Consider the following 16,356-nt stretch of genomic DNA (forward strand, 5'->3'; position numbering starts at 1 on the left):
ACGGAAGAAAAATGTATAGATGGATGAAAAAGCTTTGCCTCTCACCTGTACTGAGCCTGAAAGTGCTCCTGAACAAAACTGTGTCGACTCCGAGGCTGCTGTGTGCTGGCTGAACTGGGACTGGAAGGCTCCTCCAGTGAACTGGGCCCCTGCAGACAAGAGATAAAAAAAGGGGGGGAAATTAGGCACGAAATACTGCACATGAACTTTAAAAACAAACTTTGTAGGCAGACACATGAATACAAACACACCATCATCACACTTGTGATGATGATCAGAACACTTGTTTCCACAAAGCTGTCAGAAAATGTATTAAAGATTTCCTTTTACAAATGAGTTGTCAAGTCTGAACTACAAACTGAGGCTGTGTGCAACATTATGTATCCCATCTGTGTTCGCTGAAGTTCAGTTTCTGGTTGCACAGAAAGAGATCGTGCAAAACTTTATTTTTTTAACGAGATCCAGGAAGCACAGCTCAGCTTCTGCACCATCTGCAGCAGCTGCCTGCTGTGAATAATAGCTGCAATAAAGACTTTCGTTTTCACGTCTGCACTCCTGAAAATATCTAGATCATTTCAGGAGGACGGGAAAAAATACATGAATGAACAGCAGGGTACCACAGGCACAGCCTATACATTCTCAGGTTTGCACGGTTGCAGGAACAAACAATGAAACATAAATCAATAATCCATCGTCAATTACACAGGACTGCCCCTAAAATCCTGCAGATCTAGTTGTTCACACATGCACCTCACAGCAGGAGACTATCCTGGTCGGACAGGAATTCTCCTGATAATATCCTGCAGCGTTCTCAGCTCACTCAGACTTTCTTCAGAATAAGTCCTTACACAGAAACCCACTCAAAGATTAAAAAAAAAATTAAAGTGCATCGTCGTGTGCTGCCTACCTTAAATGAGAAATATGAAACACTGACGCCTAGTGTTTAAAATGGGTACTGCAGTTTAAATTCTAAACATTGTAGAGAGCTGTCCCCCCCCCCCCCCTCCTCCTCTCTAGAGTCGATGCTCACTCAGGTCACCATGTGGTGGACTCTGAAGCTTCAGTGTTTATCCAGCTCTGCATGGGTCTGTAAACCTTTCTGTGTTCTAACCTCTCTCCATTTTTCAAAAACATCTCCAATATTGATCCTAGTTTGAGCACGTTTCTGCTCGTGGAGCTTAACCAAACCTTTGGAGAAACCAAAGAAGAACTCAAAAATGTGTTACAGCTACATGATATTTACCGGACTCAGCTAGCGTCTAGCACAACTTTCGACGTAACAAGGATTTAATGATTTATTTGTATGCAATAACGAGACAGAACTTGGGTTAGTGAGTGATTCCCAAAGTGGGGTCCGAGAATGTCATTGCCAACAGCTTCATCTTTTTTCTTCTCCGTTATTATTTCTTTGAGTTCCTTCATTATGTCACCAGCTAGCTAGCTTAAAAATCATTAACCTCTATGGCTGCTACGTGCCGACAGCAATGATCATTTGGTGCCCGTGTTACTGTTGCCTAGCAAAGGTGTCCTCATCGCTAAGAAAGTCAAACGCACAGTTCATCACGTACACTCCATGCAATTCATCTCACAGGTCACAGGCTGTTGAATTCTTGTGTGCTTTTTTGTAACCAGTGTTTGGATAGGCTTATGTGTGCGTGTGCATGGCTGTGCGCTACGTTATAGGCCTCAACCACCTCCAGGGGCATGGGGGGGGGGGGAGGGGGGTCCCCAGTCTCAGGCACCCTTATTTTAGGTGGTGCAAGCGGAAAAGTTTGGGAACCCCTGGCCTCGAAGATATGTGTGAAAAAGGTGATATAAAAAGCTAAATTAAGTGAAGGAATTTCGTGGAGGGAGGTGCCTCTGCCTCAGAGCAAACCCTGAGCGGCTTATCACCTGTAATGGACGGTTAAGAGGGCCTGTGTGAGCTGCAGAGATTGTCGAATGGATTCATGTGCACCTGGGGACCGTGCAGTGCAGCTGCTGGGAGTTGAAATTGACTTACATTTCCATTTGGAGCTGGTGTGTATCGGCTGAACTCAAGAGTTGCACAGAGTTGGGTGACAGAATAAAAAAAAAAAAAAGGTCCTCCAAAAGTTTTATGGAGATGCAGAACTTTTGAATGTTTGATAGACTGCACATCGAGAACACGTCTCTGGCATGACAGGTTTTTTTTAGCTCACTTTTACAGCCGAATGCAAAACATGAATTTGTATTTTTCTCAGCGTATATTTGTGAACATTTCATAGCATGCGATTCACATGCTCATGTCATCTCTTATTTGTCATAAGTTAAGTTGTTTTTTTCTCTTTTTGCCCTCTTTTCTGCATCTCTTCACCGAGGAACAATGGAGAACAATCCTCCAACAATCAGAGACAGACTGGGTTACACGCGTCGCTATGGAAACCTGGCCTCATTCCCCCAATAAACATGTGGGAACAGGAAACTTCTTCATCAGTCACAGCTTGGCCTAAAATGAAGCTCTCTGCGTTGGTACTATGTGTCTGTTTCCGACCTGGAGGGCGTCCCGTTTTCATTGAAGGTTCTACAATCCCCCGGGTAATGAGGACGCTTGACCCGATGTATTGAATATTCTGAGCCTGCAAAGTGAAAGTGAAGTTCACCGGGAACAATTCAAGTGCCCAAGATCACGTCATACGCCCCCCCCCCCCCCACCCTGAGTTTAAATAAGTGGAACAACAGCCCACAACTGACAAGCACGGCGTCACTTTACCGATCAGTAAGCCTTCACACTTAAAGGCACATTGTGTGAATTCCACCACCAGGGGGCTCTCGATCAAAACGATAACAAAAGATGACATGGAGGCTGCCGAGTGATTCTCTATGCCACTACCCAACTTCATGAAAACAAACTCCGACTTGACCATAGGCAAGACGAACGGCCGACATCAACCTGAGGAAGAGAATATGTTTATATGTCGAGCTGATGTACGTTTTTATCACAGCAGCACAAACAGCAACAGTACGGCAGCTTTCAGCAGCAGCTCACACTTCCTTATGCAGTGTTTCCACGGCAATGATAAACATCTGTCATGATGGCCTCCAAAGAGACATGTCCCACTACAATTATAAAATGAAGGATTTCTCTGGCTTTGACAACTGTTGGAAATATTTAAGGTAATGGAAGTACTCAACAAAAAAATAAAATAAATATATGTATATGTAAACACTGTAATACAATTCTTCATAGTGTACATTTAAACAGTCTGTGCACAAACATTTAAATAAAGATTTTTTTTTTTTTTTTTGCCTGTTTTGGAAATGCAACTTGCAGCCTGAGCACGTCAGCAGCCTCACAACCAACCATGAGAACAAATGAGTACTTTGAGAGAAGGAGTTAGTGAGAGAAACATGGAACAAAGACCCGCTGTGTGCATGTCACAGAAACACAGCAGATACACACCTAAAGCACCGACACAATCAGCGAGTGTTTGCTGCCTCTTTCTTCAGCAGCCGGGGAATAATGAACAGCAGCACGATGTTGTTCCTGCTCTGCCATCGTCTGCCAGAAATAGCTGCGTGGGGCCGGCCTCGGCAAAGTAAACACCAACGTACAGAAGCACAACTAAGCTGTTCAATTGTCACACTGGGTGCAATAAAATAAAATACAAACCTCTGAATGCATTCACATCTAGGACATATTCAGATGCCTCCTGTTGCTCGAGGACAAAATTACCGGCAGCGTGTACACACCCCTTGTGGCGTTATGGATTTTTTTTTTAAGGATTTGCATACACTGTCTGGTTTCAGAGCGCAGCGTGCTTCAGCTCAAATAGCTGCTCTTGCCTTGTTATCTCAATGACTGTAGTTTAAACGTGTGGATGAGTGACTGAAGAGGGTAAAGAAAAGGTGCATGGAGACTTTAAAAAAAAAAGATCAAACTCAGAGAGGCATCTGAGGAAAGGAACGTGCTGGAGGAAATATTCAAGGCCTCGTATAAAAAGGCTCTTTTTTGAGGCTTATTGTGCAGTCAGGGATCAATCCTGCTCATGTTTTTTTGTTTTTGTTTTTTTGTTTTTCCGTCCACACAGCCAGGTCTCGGTCATTTTCAGCACAGAGATCCGATCTAATAAAGTGTATGAGTCGTAAGCCTGCGGGGAGTTGTAGCAATGGGTTCTGGGATTTGGAAACACAAACCTTTGAGAGTATGTGTGAGGGATGTTTTAGAGAATTTGGTACACTGTCTGAGTTCTTTTCATAAAACCGGTGCTCTAAAGTAAAATACTCTTCAGCTTTGGCCGTGGAGCCATTCTGAGCATATTGAACATGAGTGTTTCAGGGGTATAAAAAGGTCACTTTGAAGCTGTATTCACACATGACCTCCTAAAAACTTCTAAAAATTTCAGCACAGGCTTCCCCTGAGATCCAAAGTTCACATAGATGTCGCAGAGGGAAACTGTCCCAGCCAGACAGGAGGGTCAGGGGGCGGGTCTTAAGAGACAGGATATGTTGTTAAAAGGACAAAGTGTGTGGTAAAGAGGTGTGTGTTCACCTCAACAATAAACTGGACTGGTCACATAACACAGGCGTCCTGTACAAGAAAGGCCAAAGTTGTCTGCACCTTCTGAGGAGACTGAGGTCCTTTGGAGTGTGCAGGACTCTGTTACATATCACAAAACACGGTATAGAGATCTGATCTTACAGCGGTATCATGTTCCGATATCGATGTAATTTCCATATCAGATATCGGACTGATGGAGCCGATTCACGTCACAGATCAAGAAAGATGGTTGGTCACTTTAAAACATGCTCAGCTCGCAGAGTCTCACTTTGAAGACATTCAGAATTTACTGTGAGTAGTGTCCACAAATCGTCTCCATGACGACATTCAAACGAGATGGAACAGCTGCCACTCAAAGATTAAAAGTACAACAACATTAACACAGTTTAATAATGATTAAAATATATCAGCATTAGTATCGGAATTTGATCAGAACTTTAAAAAAAAGTGAATCAGTGCATCTCTGTATTTTAGCTTCATCTTTGTCCAATAGGAGGAGGCTGAGGGAAGCTGTCCATTTGTATATTCTGTAGTCTTTACAGGTCATGCAGCTTCCCCCATTCTCTTGAGTTTTGTGCATGTGTGAAATCACCGTGACAGAACACTGTGTCCTCCAACTCTTCAGGTCTCCTGCTCAGCTCTCTCCTCCTCTGAGCGACGAGAAGTCAAACGGGAGTTTGTCTCCATTGCGTCACAGAGAAACGAGGACTCAGAGAACAAGAACACGGGTATTGTGTATCAGTGAGCACTTTCTCTTGTATGCACAATTCAAGGGCTCACAGCTGCAACCGCCGCAGCTACACAATGAGCGCTGCAGTCGGCTCCTCTATGTACTGACTGAAGAGGTGATGTAATATGAAACAAACGGCTCACTGAATAGTTGTTTATGTTTTGTTGAAACCCACAATGTCAGTGAGACAGACAGGTGACCTTGTTTATTACACAGCTGTGTTGAATACTCTTCTCTGATTGGTCAGATACAGCTTTCTATGGCCTGCCATTTATCTTGTTCAGACTGCTGCTAAGAAGAACAGAACCTGGCTAGAGACGCAGCTCTGACAACAGACTTTGTAGGACTTAACAGGGTACATACAAGCGGCAACTTCCGCTGTTGAAAAATGAAGACGACGCAGAAGTGCAAAATCCTGCAGTTCCTCTAGTGTCCACTAGAGGCTGGCTGTAGAAGCACCAGAAGTCACATACACACCCCATTCAAAAAATATTTTTTTTACAGCAGAAATTAACAAGTTTACAGTTTGGGACAAAAAACTAAATTTGTCTGATTAGTCTCAACGTGGAAATGGAAGGCGAAGCAACAGAGTCCGCTATACGAGGCTATAATGAGAATATTTGTCTTTATATCAATGCTACTTGTAGTTCAACAGAATCCCAATATCAACTAAAGAGCGGAGAAGATCATAATGGAGAACAGAAAACAAAATGCAGCAGGTTAATAACGTGCAGAGTCCTGTGCAGATGGTCTCCGGTCGTGCACCGATCGCAGAGAATAAATGTTACTCCCCCCTCCCTCTCACTCACGGTGAATTCTCCTGATAATATCCTGCTGAGTTCTCAGCTCACTCAGACTCTCTGCAGAATAAATACTAACTCTGGAGGAGGAGAAACTCTGGGTAAAGTGTGAGTGAACAATTCAGCCGTTCACACATGAAGCTCAACCCTTCAAAAATAAATTCAGGGCAGACACAATAGGCCGTAGTTTACTGCAGATACTCGACCAAATTAAAGAAAGCACAAAGCAAACACTTCACAGGAAATGAATGAGGGCTAGAACAGAAAACTGCTGAGTGGACTGATTTAAAGGAAGCTCCAGAGTTAACCATTTCTATAGAAGGAGTTCAAACCGAAGAGTCTAGGAATTCTTAGAGAGCTGAAGACATAAAATCCTTTAAAAATCAATATTTGGGTCAATTTATGGATTTCTTTATTTCTTTTTTTCTATTCTGAGTAGCTGTTTTATGAGCAGGATGAAGTAGAGTGGAAGTCTTTAATTATGAGACAAGACCCCAACACAACAACAAACTCTTCACTGAACTATCTTAGATATCAATCAAAGCAGCACTGAAGCAGCTGCATCCGAGGAATCTCACATATAATAGTAGTGGGTGTGTTTTGGTTTTTGTCTAGTTAGCACTTTGCGCACAGCTAAGCTAGCATCATGAACAAATTGCTTCTCGGGCAGTTTTTAGATCCTACACTGCTGAATCAGACTCTTCTCCCTTCCTATAGTGTTCCAATGCTGCTGTCTTCTCATTCATCCTACTTGTGTTTGGTTCGTCCACTCGAGACAAAGTCACAACATGCAGGATTCACTAAAGCCACAAAAACACGATATAGAGAGTTTCTTTCACAAATATTTAATCTACAGTCTTACGCATGACGTCCTTAAACTAATACTGTACAGTTCCAGCCTCTTGAAGCTAGAGGATTTCTGGGATATAAACAAAGTTTGCAATAATTATCTCACCAGGGCTTCCCTGCAGCACAGTGTGAGACAAGATTAAAACGCCTTTGAGAAGACATAATGATGGAGCTAAAGAATACACTCTGAGGAGATTAAGAAAAATGATAAGAGAAGTGATTTCCTCCTCTGACAGCATGCTAATTAGAGATGTTTTTCATTATTTTCCTTCCTGATGTAGATTCAAGTCTTGAGTATCAGCCAATACCGGTTGACCCTGTGATACCAGCAAGATTATAAAGTACATATTATACAGGTGAGTGGTGACGTGTTGCTAGCTTTGACAACATTTCCCTCTCTGCCAGCTCTCCTTTTGTTTTTAAATGTTAGCAAGTGGTAGCTTTGATTAAATGATGCGGGTACAACATCTGTCACCAAGCTAACACGGCACACATCACAAGACAGCTTTCTCAAAATCTGTTTTAAAACGACAGACCCTGAGCTGTAAACAGGAGCATTGTCCACAAGGCCACTAAAGCGGGTCGGTGGACAGCTATGGTCAAACACAATTGCAGGGATGTCGGGGATAGAAACTCTTTAGTTTCTTCTGCTGCTGTGACAGAGGACATCGTAACAGTGACAACGGTGAAAGTTTCTACAGCCTCAAGCAGCACATGAGTGAGGCATCTGACCAGAATGCCACGTCCAACATGGCCGCGTTGTGGACGTACGATCCAGCGAGTCAGTGCAGCGTCTACCTATAGCTGTCTGTGGTCCTTGCAGGTTGACGTCCTAACGCCTTTGCTGGTTACTCTTGCACCGGTCAGTTTAACCTGGAACTCCATTATCTAAATCAAAACGCTATCAAATCCTATCTGCACTACGAGATGTCAGAATCAGAATCAGATTTATTGTCCAGGTATGCTTACACACACACAAGGAATTTAACTTCAGTGAACTGTGCTCTCTTATGTACAGGTACAACATTAAATATCAACAATAAACATAATAAGAAAAGACTAATATTTACATGACTAAATATGGAACAGTGCAGTGGTGAATAGTGCAAAAGATGCTGAAGTAACATGATAATAAGTAAAATGCAGTTATGTGACGTGATGTGTCGACTGACCAGTTGTGCTGGTTTACATCCCGGTAGTAGAGCATTATAGAAGTGGCAATTAACCTGAGCTACAGACCCCATTGTTGGTCTTAATTAAAACAATTCAAAATCTTAGTTCCACCCAGCAGTGATTCTGGTGCTGACCAGCGAGGTTGATGACGTTAAATCATTCAGTCGACTAACTGTGCACATCATCCCGATAGTCATAACTCGATATATATCAGGTATCAGAATAAAAAATACCAATCCTGCTGCAGGTTCCCCAGTATCTTCACTTTAACCTGAGATCTTTTTCTACTGCTCCATGATTCTTCATCCTCGGAGTCCTCACCTCAGTCTGAGAATCAATTCAGCGCAATCAGTGGGAAAATGTCTCCAGTGCAGCCCGCCGTAAATGGCTTTGGCTCTGAGCCTCTGGCAGAGACACAACTCCCCCTCGAGAGATCTTCACACTCCAATCCCTACATGAAAACATCAGCCGTTATCAAAGCGCTGCCGATTCCCTGCGGCTCTCGTTCCCTGTGAGACGTCACGGAGATTCTCCTCTGCGACGTGCTGAGGAGAAAGAGTGGGAGTTTGGCCCGCTGTGTGTGGTTGTAGATTTGAAGGCTTTGTGCATGTTATGAATGTGGGGATGGTTTGTAGTTTAAAGGTAGAAATCATTGTTACGATTGGAGGGAGTGGGTGTTTGGTGTTTGGAGATGGGCGAGATGTTGTAGCCGTAAAAAACATCGAGAACAACAAAACCAGGAGAGGCAGGTTGGCCTGGAGGGAGAGAGACCGACTAATGAACCAAAAGCTGCAGAGTCCTCCATCGTGGAGCCTGAACACTCATTTATATTTGATAAAAATTAAATAGTAAATGGTAAAAGGACTTGAGCTTGTATGGCGCTTCTCTAGTCTTCTGACTACTTATTCATACACAGCTGATAAAGCAGCGGGAGCAATTCCGGGTTAAGTGTCTTGCCCAAGGACAAATCGGACATGTGGCTGCAGGAGCTGGGAATTGACACCCTGACCTTCCGGTTGAGAGACGACCGACTCTACCCACTGAGCCACAGCCGCCGCTCAATTACTATACTGTGATAACTATTAAAACTTACAATAAGGAAACAATGGAAATGTCTTGAACTAAAGTGAATATGAGTCAGCTGAAAGAAGGTAAGTTTGAAGTATTGTCTCCATATTGATACATTTGCATCACCTTCCATCTGTTTTCATTCCCAGTCCGTCTTGGTCTTTGCATTTGTTTTGGACTTTTGAATCTGCTTATGGATTTTAATCATTTCTGAAATTAAAGCCAGTTTCCCCACATTTAAATTGTTGAGCCACTGCAGCCCAAAAATGTAATCAAGTTAAAAAAAGAAGCATCAGAATGCTAACACAAACTCTGACGCCATAGCTGCCAGAAGACGCCTTTCCCAAACCAAGCCGGTGATTGGTTTGTTCACGATCAACACGCAGAGCTAACTGAACAGGAAAACCACTCTGTCATCGTTTACTCAACGGTGCAAAGTGTTCTTAACATTCAGTCTAACCGATGAGACGGTAATTCAAGGTCACATGATTTGAACCAATGGAGACAGAGATATAAACTTGAACCTGTCCTCACAAACAGTGTTCGGGTCTGGTGGCTAAGAGACATTTCACGAGTGAAAGGGTGGTAGTATCCCCAAAACTTTGGATCCCATCCTAAGGTCCGAGCCCCTCTAGGGAGCGAGCTTAAGATCTCTGATCCCCCCTCTTAAGAGCTCTTTCAAAATGAGGTTTCGTGTATTAACTCAAACAATGATAACACACTTACTACTGTAGACATTGTAAAGTCAAAGGTCTGTAGATATAGTTGTGTAAAAAATTGATTTCCCCATCAGAGATATCAAGCCTAGTCAGCCACACGTGTAACTCATGTTTTAATGAATTTGTTCATTTCTGTGACATATGTATCCCCTTGTTTTCCGTCTGGGTCCAGGGAGGGTTAGGATTTTTTTAGATACAAGAAGGGGGGGCTCCAAGGAAAAACGGTTGGGAACCACTTCACTGAAATAATAAATGCTTTATTATTTAATTTAATTCAATTTTTTTTATTTGTTCCATACATGTCAAAACACACAACAGAAAAAGAAAAAAACAATTCACACTTTATCCCATGTACGGAAAGGAGCAGGGAGAAGAATAAATCTTGTTTTGCCTTACTCAAAAAGCAAACAATATGGATATGTCTGGATGGTTCTGTCCAAATTACAATCAATGAATGAATACCATGCCAACATAAAACAAATCTGACAATTCAGTCTTCACTTCCTCAGAAATTAGAAGGTAAACACAGACAAAACACACTGACTGCCAATTTCACACAGTCTGATAACTTTGTTTTTGTACATTTTCTTAAACTGAAATCACTGACAAGCTCAAATCATTATTTAAAGAATTCTCAAAGACAATAAACCAGTATTGCTGTTTTCCAACAATGCACATCATACGACAACCTCCGGTGTTGAAAAAAGAAGAACCAGGACTTGACCCGGCGACCCCCCCAGTTCCCATCCAAAGTCCCTACAGACTGAGTTACTGTAGCTCTGCTTTTAAACAGCAGCACCTACAGAGTGTCTTTTTCACTCTTTGACTTCTAAGCTGATGTGAAGTCCTTTGTGTAAAAAAATAACAGTAATTAACTCTCACAGTGTCTTAATGAAGCTCTCATTGTGCTTAGTCGACTTTAAATGCAGTCAGGTAAAGACAAAAGTCTTTTCAGGGAGTCTAAAAATAACCTGAGAGATAGACGATGTCCAGCTGAGGAAAGACGCTGACTCAGTTATCTGCTCCGACCACATTTTTAATCAACAGGCCGACCCGGAGGAGCTTAACACGTTCACCTTGACTGCCAGGAGCTGCTCTGAGTCATCCCACACACACACACACACACACACTCTGATAAAAGCTCCCTCACACACACACACACACACAAATCATATATACTGACTCGTACACAGGAACAATGTTATTTCTTTACCGCTCCTCACACACAAACACATTCAGGTCTCAAAGTGAATTTAGGGCAGCCTCCTCATAGAGCACATGTCCTTCAAAGAAGATGGACATTTACTGAGGGAGTCGAAGCAAAACTGTGTCAGGAACCTGAACGAGAGGGAATGAATTTTTAAGAAGCTACCATTGGTTCCTCTCCCGAATGTTTTCTTCACCACAGTGAGGCCAAGCTGTGGGATCCTAAAAGTGCCAAATTCAGCCAGAGCTATAGCGGACGTGTTATCTTGTGCAGCCATACCCCCCCTCCCCCCTCCCCCTGTTTGAAACGAAAGGTCTGGAGACATTTTCATGACAAAAACCTTGAAGTCCAAAAGCTGAGCCAAAGGCAGCAGTGACTGAGAGCACGTTCTTATACTACCTTTATCCAGCTGAACTTTTTTTGGATGCAACTGCATCTCATGTCTGCCTGCCGACTTCGTTTTCAAGTTAGCTTGGTGGAAAAAAAAAGCCTGACACCTTTTGCACATTTACAACATTAAACTGAGAAGTTAGCTTAGATCGAGTATTCGTCTCTTATAAACACAGAGCAGAGGATGTGACACTGTCTTAATTGCACCTTGGCAACCTTCTTCAAGCATTGCCAATGTATTTGTGCAATTTAGACAATGAGCAGGAGTTTGCTATTTTTGTTAATTCAAAATGAGGAATGATTGGGTGTCTAGGACTTATATATGATCAGACATGGTATTGAAACAGTCATCACTATCGTTTGATATTTACTGATATCGTATTTAAGTTTAAAATTCTGGTATAGGGGCGCCGGTAGCCTAGTGGTTACGTGCACCCCGTACAGAGGCATTATTCCTCCAAGCAGACGGCCTGCGGCTCCTTTCCTGCATGTCATTCCACTCTCTCTCTCTCTCTCTCTCTCTCTCTCTCTCTGAATTCCAACTCTATCCTCTGTCCTATCTTTACAATAAAGAAATAAAAACTCACTTTTCTTAATCTGGTTTGTGACAACCCCATCGAGAAGTATGATGTTAGCATGTCATCTTTTTAAAGGAAGAATGTGCAACTTTTTTGATCCAGTAGATGTCGCCCTTGAGCACCAGCATGAAACCAAAACAAACTTCTGCTTGGCCACGCTTCCTCTATTCTGAAGCCTCCGCCCTCCTCCAGAGACACACCTCCAACCCCTCTACAACTCGAGTTCACATGAAGGAGTTACCAATGAGAACGCACCATGATTAAGCACCATTAAGCGCAAGAGGCTGACAAAATTCTCCTTTGCTCGAGCTGCAATCGGCTGTGTCCTGCATTCTTGTGTTAGCATGCTAATGTTAGCGCATTTTAGTTAGCTTGTAGCTTCATGTTGAACATAAATTGACACAGAATGAACATGATCTAAAAACACTTAAGTGACATCCAAATAATCAGTGAGTATGTTCTTCTTCTTCTCTCTAGTTCTTGACTAAAACAGCTTTTATACACAAGGGGAGGAGCCGGCCGTCCCGTCCATGTAAACACGGCTCTTACAACAACACAGCCAGCGGGACTCGAGCTTCTCCCTCATTGTAGACAGTCATGACTCAGAGACACATTTACACAGGACAGACTGGATTTATGATTTATTTACGTTTAACATGTCACACATTCTGCCTTTAAATAGCCTAAATAGTAAACTCTCACCGTATTTGATCATTGTTGAAGTAAAGCAAACGTCTCAAATGTTTGTTGCCCCTTCATTTCATCATTAAACATATTTAGACTTGTGTGTGCCTTTACTGTCTGATAAACTCTTTAATGTGTGTCTTTGTGTGTGTATCTGAGTGTGTGCTGAGCCTCAGCAGCCCACACTTTAAGCGGATGGTAGCAGCTTGATGTTTTGGGCCTCCTGCAGGAAGAGATGACGTCTCCCACTGAGAGTGAGAATTAGACGAGCCGGTGTTGACGGAGCAGTTTGCCGCTTCAGGCCTGAGCCAGACGCACTCTTATTCTCCCGGAGCATCAAGCTGCAATCGTATCAGTGCAGAAGTGAGGAAGCTTGTGTCGTACACCTGAGAGATTGTCGACACTTACTGAGGAGTGAAGGCCGGATCATTATAGCTCACCTTTTAATCAAGCAGCTTTTAATGTCAAATCAAGCTAGGCTATTAGTCTAAAAATCAAAGTCAAAGAGACGCAGCATGGCAGCTTTACAAAGGTTATATAAGGTCAAAGACAAAAGAGATACACAACACAAGCAAGGATCTAGAGAGGAGAAAACAACGTCAGGAAGAGCGAACAAAAACAGCTTTAAGTCTGATCAGACACACAGGTGCTGACAGGAAGTGACCAGAGGTGCTGACAGGAAGTGACCAGAGGTGCTGACAGGAAGTGACCAGAGGCAGAGCACTCTGTTAATGTTGTGATCAACAAGGAAAGCTGTTCTTGAGAGTTCTTATCGGCATCAAATCCATCCTAAATGTCGTCAGTCATCATCCTTCTCATCATCATTAAGGTCGTAGGTGTTCATAAAGAGCTCGGTCTTTAGCTTTTTCTTAAAGGTGCAAAGAGACTCTGCAGAGATTTGAGTTATGTAGTTTATTCCACCACCAGGGGGCGACAGAGAAGAGTCTAGTTAGAGACTTGGGGCCCTGAGACATAAAGAAAGTGTGTGTCATCTCCCTTCAATCCCTAGTATGAAATTCATTTGGATTTAATTCTTTTTTGGTTGAAAACTTCGCAATTTATCACTGAAAATAAAACAAAAAGTAACTTCTTTCAGTCTCCAACAATGCATGATGCCGGCTAAGACCGAGGAAGGGTCGGGTAGTTTAGATAAAGATGAGCCTGATAAACTGAGCATAACCTCAAATGGCCATTGGGCCTCATTCACTTCAGAAGAAATGTGTTCTCAAAAACCCATTTAAGCAGAAGATTCTGACATTCACCAACGTTTTCTGATCACGGATCTGTTCTTAGCTAAGAATAAAAACTTAAGAACACTGGATGACGCTCTTAAGGCCCATTTCCACCAAACGGACCGGGTTGGTCCAGGACAGAGGGAACTCTACTTTCAAAATCATGCTTCAGGTTTTTTTTAAAAATTACCAACCCTGCCTTTAACATCGAACAAAGTCTCAAATATAACCTGCTGCAAATCAAAAGATCCAGGAGCACGATAAGCTCAAAGTGTGAAACAAAATGTATCGTGTCGAGTGTTCAGAGAGGATGTTTGGGAACATTTTAAAACACAGCGGGGGTACTTTCTCTGCATATTTAGATTCAAACTGTCTAACAGAGGATGGGTTTGAAAAGAGAGATCAAGAAGAGAAAGATAGAGGGGGGGGAGCGACATAGAGACTGACTCAGGGGGGAGGAATGAGGATAACGCTGTCCCTGCAGTAAAGCGGCTGACTCACCTCTATTCTTTGAGCTCCGGACCACTGCCACTAATTCAGCCTATTCAAAGCCGACTAACACGGCTGTCTGGGTGATAACAGGGGGGGAACCCACCGGCATTTAACCCCTCGCACACCCAGCCATTATGACCCTTTATCGCTTCCCTTCCCCCCCATCACTTGTGTGTTTCTGTTTGGCAAACTGCTCCCTCGTTACTCACTAATGTTTATTTTTGTTTTAATGCTATTCACAAAGTTCTCTGCATGTCTCACTGATCTGAAATCCTGTTGCTATCTGAAGAGCGCCGCATGTACCCACTCCGTTCCACGCTGTGCCGGAGTCCAGCCAGACCCGCCGCTCTTTGGCTGTCACCATGGAGACTAGAGCCGAGCCAAAACAAAGGGCAGAACACAAACTAAGCAGCCTCAGACAAGAGGCCCTGGCAGAGCGCTGACAGCCTAATCTGGCTTGGCTAGCACCATCTCTCTCTCTCTCCCCCCCCCCCCCCCCCCCCACCCCATTCTCGCCCGCTCCCTCTCCCTCTCTCTCTCTCTCTCTCTCTCATCTCACACTGGAAGAGTTCATTCCCAAGCAAATATTGACTCAGAGAAACAAACGAAATCGACGTGACTAATCGAGATGAAAGAGGGGAGAATTCATTAGCCTCCAAAGAGTGCAGGGTCTCATGTGAGGGTGTTTCCCCCCCTCGCTTTGATGGCCGCTGCCGAATCCTCTAGTCCTAACCAGAGTTGGGGGGGGGGGGGGAGTGAAAGCTGTATTGTTGATCTGTGCTTGGCATTCTGGGAAACCCGAGGAGAGAGATTTCATACCAAAGGAGGATGCTGAGAACTTTAAAACTGAAATGTGATCACACATAGGAGTGATTAATTTCCTCCTGCAGCCTTTTTTAAAATGTCACAAAACACACTTATGCAGAACGTCCACAGAGAGATAACCTTTAAAGGGAAAAGTTAGAAAAAAGGACTTTCTCTCTCTTAAACACGATTTAATTTAGAAATAGTCCCTAAAATACTAAAGAAAATACCAGGCTTGAGTGGGCGATAACAGGGGATGTGCACAATTAGCCGACTAAAAGATTTAAGGTCGTCTCCCTTGATAGTTGGCACCACAACCAAGAGTCGTTTTAACTAATCCCACTTTCTGAATATAAATATAACAAAATATTTTGGGGCGCTGATAGCCGAGCAGTTCTGACACCTGCACCATGCACAGGGGCAATGGTGGGTTTGAATCCGAACTTGACCCTTTGCTGCATGTCCTCCCCCATTCTCAGTTCCCAACACTTCCTGTCTCTCTTCAGCTGTCTGATCCGGTAAAGGCAAAAAGGCCAAAATTGTGGACTGGTCACACTTTGCACGATCTCTATTTCTGTACTTTTTCATTCTCTTGTAGCGGCAGGACAGAGTCCGAGACAAATTTCCCTTTTGGGGACAGTAAAGTAGACCTTCTCTTCTCTAAACATACCCCTCTGTAAATATACTGTGGAGTAATGACTTCCTAAAAAGAGAGTGAAGTCAAACTCCCTCTGGGTTTGTTGTTCTCGGCTCTGTGTTCACACTGACGGGACGACGCTTCCATAAGCTTGTCAAGTTAACCCCTCGCCTCTCTAACTCTTGGATCTGCCACAACGTGGGGGAAGGGAGACAGCCCCGCCCTCTAAGGGAAGCAGTTTCTAGAAGCATTACAGCGGACTGTCGTCTGAGGGAGAGCCATCAGACTTTACGAACTTGAAGACTTTCTTTGGCCTTAAAAGACAAACAGATGACGATCGACTCAACTTTGAAATACTTAAAATTGACCACAGATTCTTGTTTTCAGATGTGAATAATCACCTGCTGCTGACTCTGCCTTACAGAACCCAGCGTGTGAATCAGGACGGGAGGGGGGTAGGCTGAGGGATGGAGG

At 43.3% G+C, this 16,356-nt stretch overlaps 1 protein-coding gene across 1 annotated transcript in view; it reads right to left on the reverse strand.

Annotated features, from left to right (window-relative positions):
• The window catches only part of usp43a (ubiquitin specific peptidase 43a), a 123,201-nt gene that overhangs the window by 74,922 nt on the left and 31,923 nt on the right, over positions 1-16,356 (reverse strand). The window contains exon 3 of the mRNA XM_061062651.1: positions 46-149. Coding sequence (XP_060918634.1) covers positions 46-149 — 104 coding nt within the window. The remainder of the gene's footprint in view (positions 1-45; positions 150-16,356) is intronic.

The sequence above is a fragment of the Labrus mixtus genome, chromosome 2 (genome assembly GCF_963584025.1).
Source record: "Labrus mixtus chromosome 2, fLabMix1.1, whole genome shotgun sequence".
NCBI classification, from domain to species: Eukaryota; Metazoa; Chordata; class Actinopteri; order Labriformes; family Labridae; genus Labrus; species Labrus mixtus.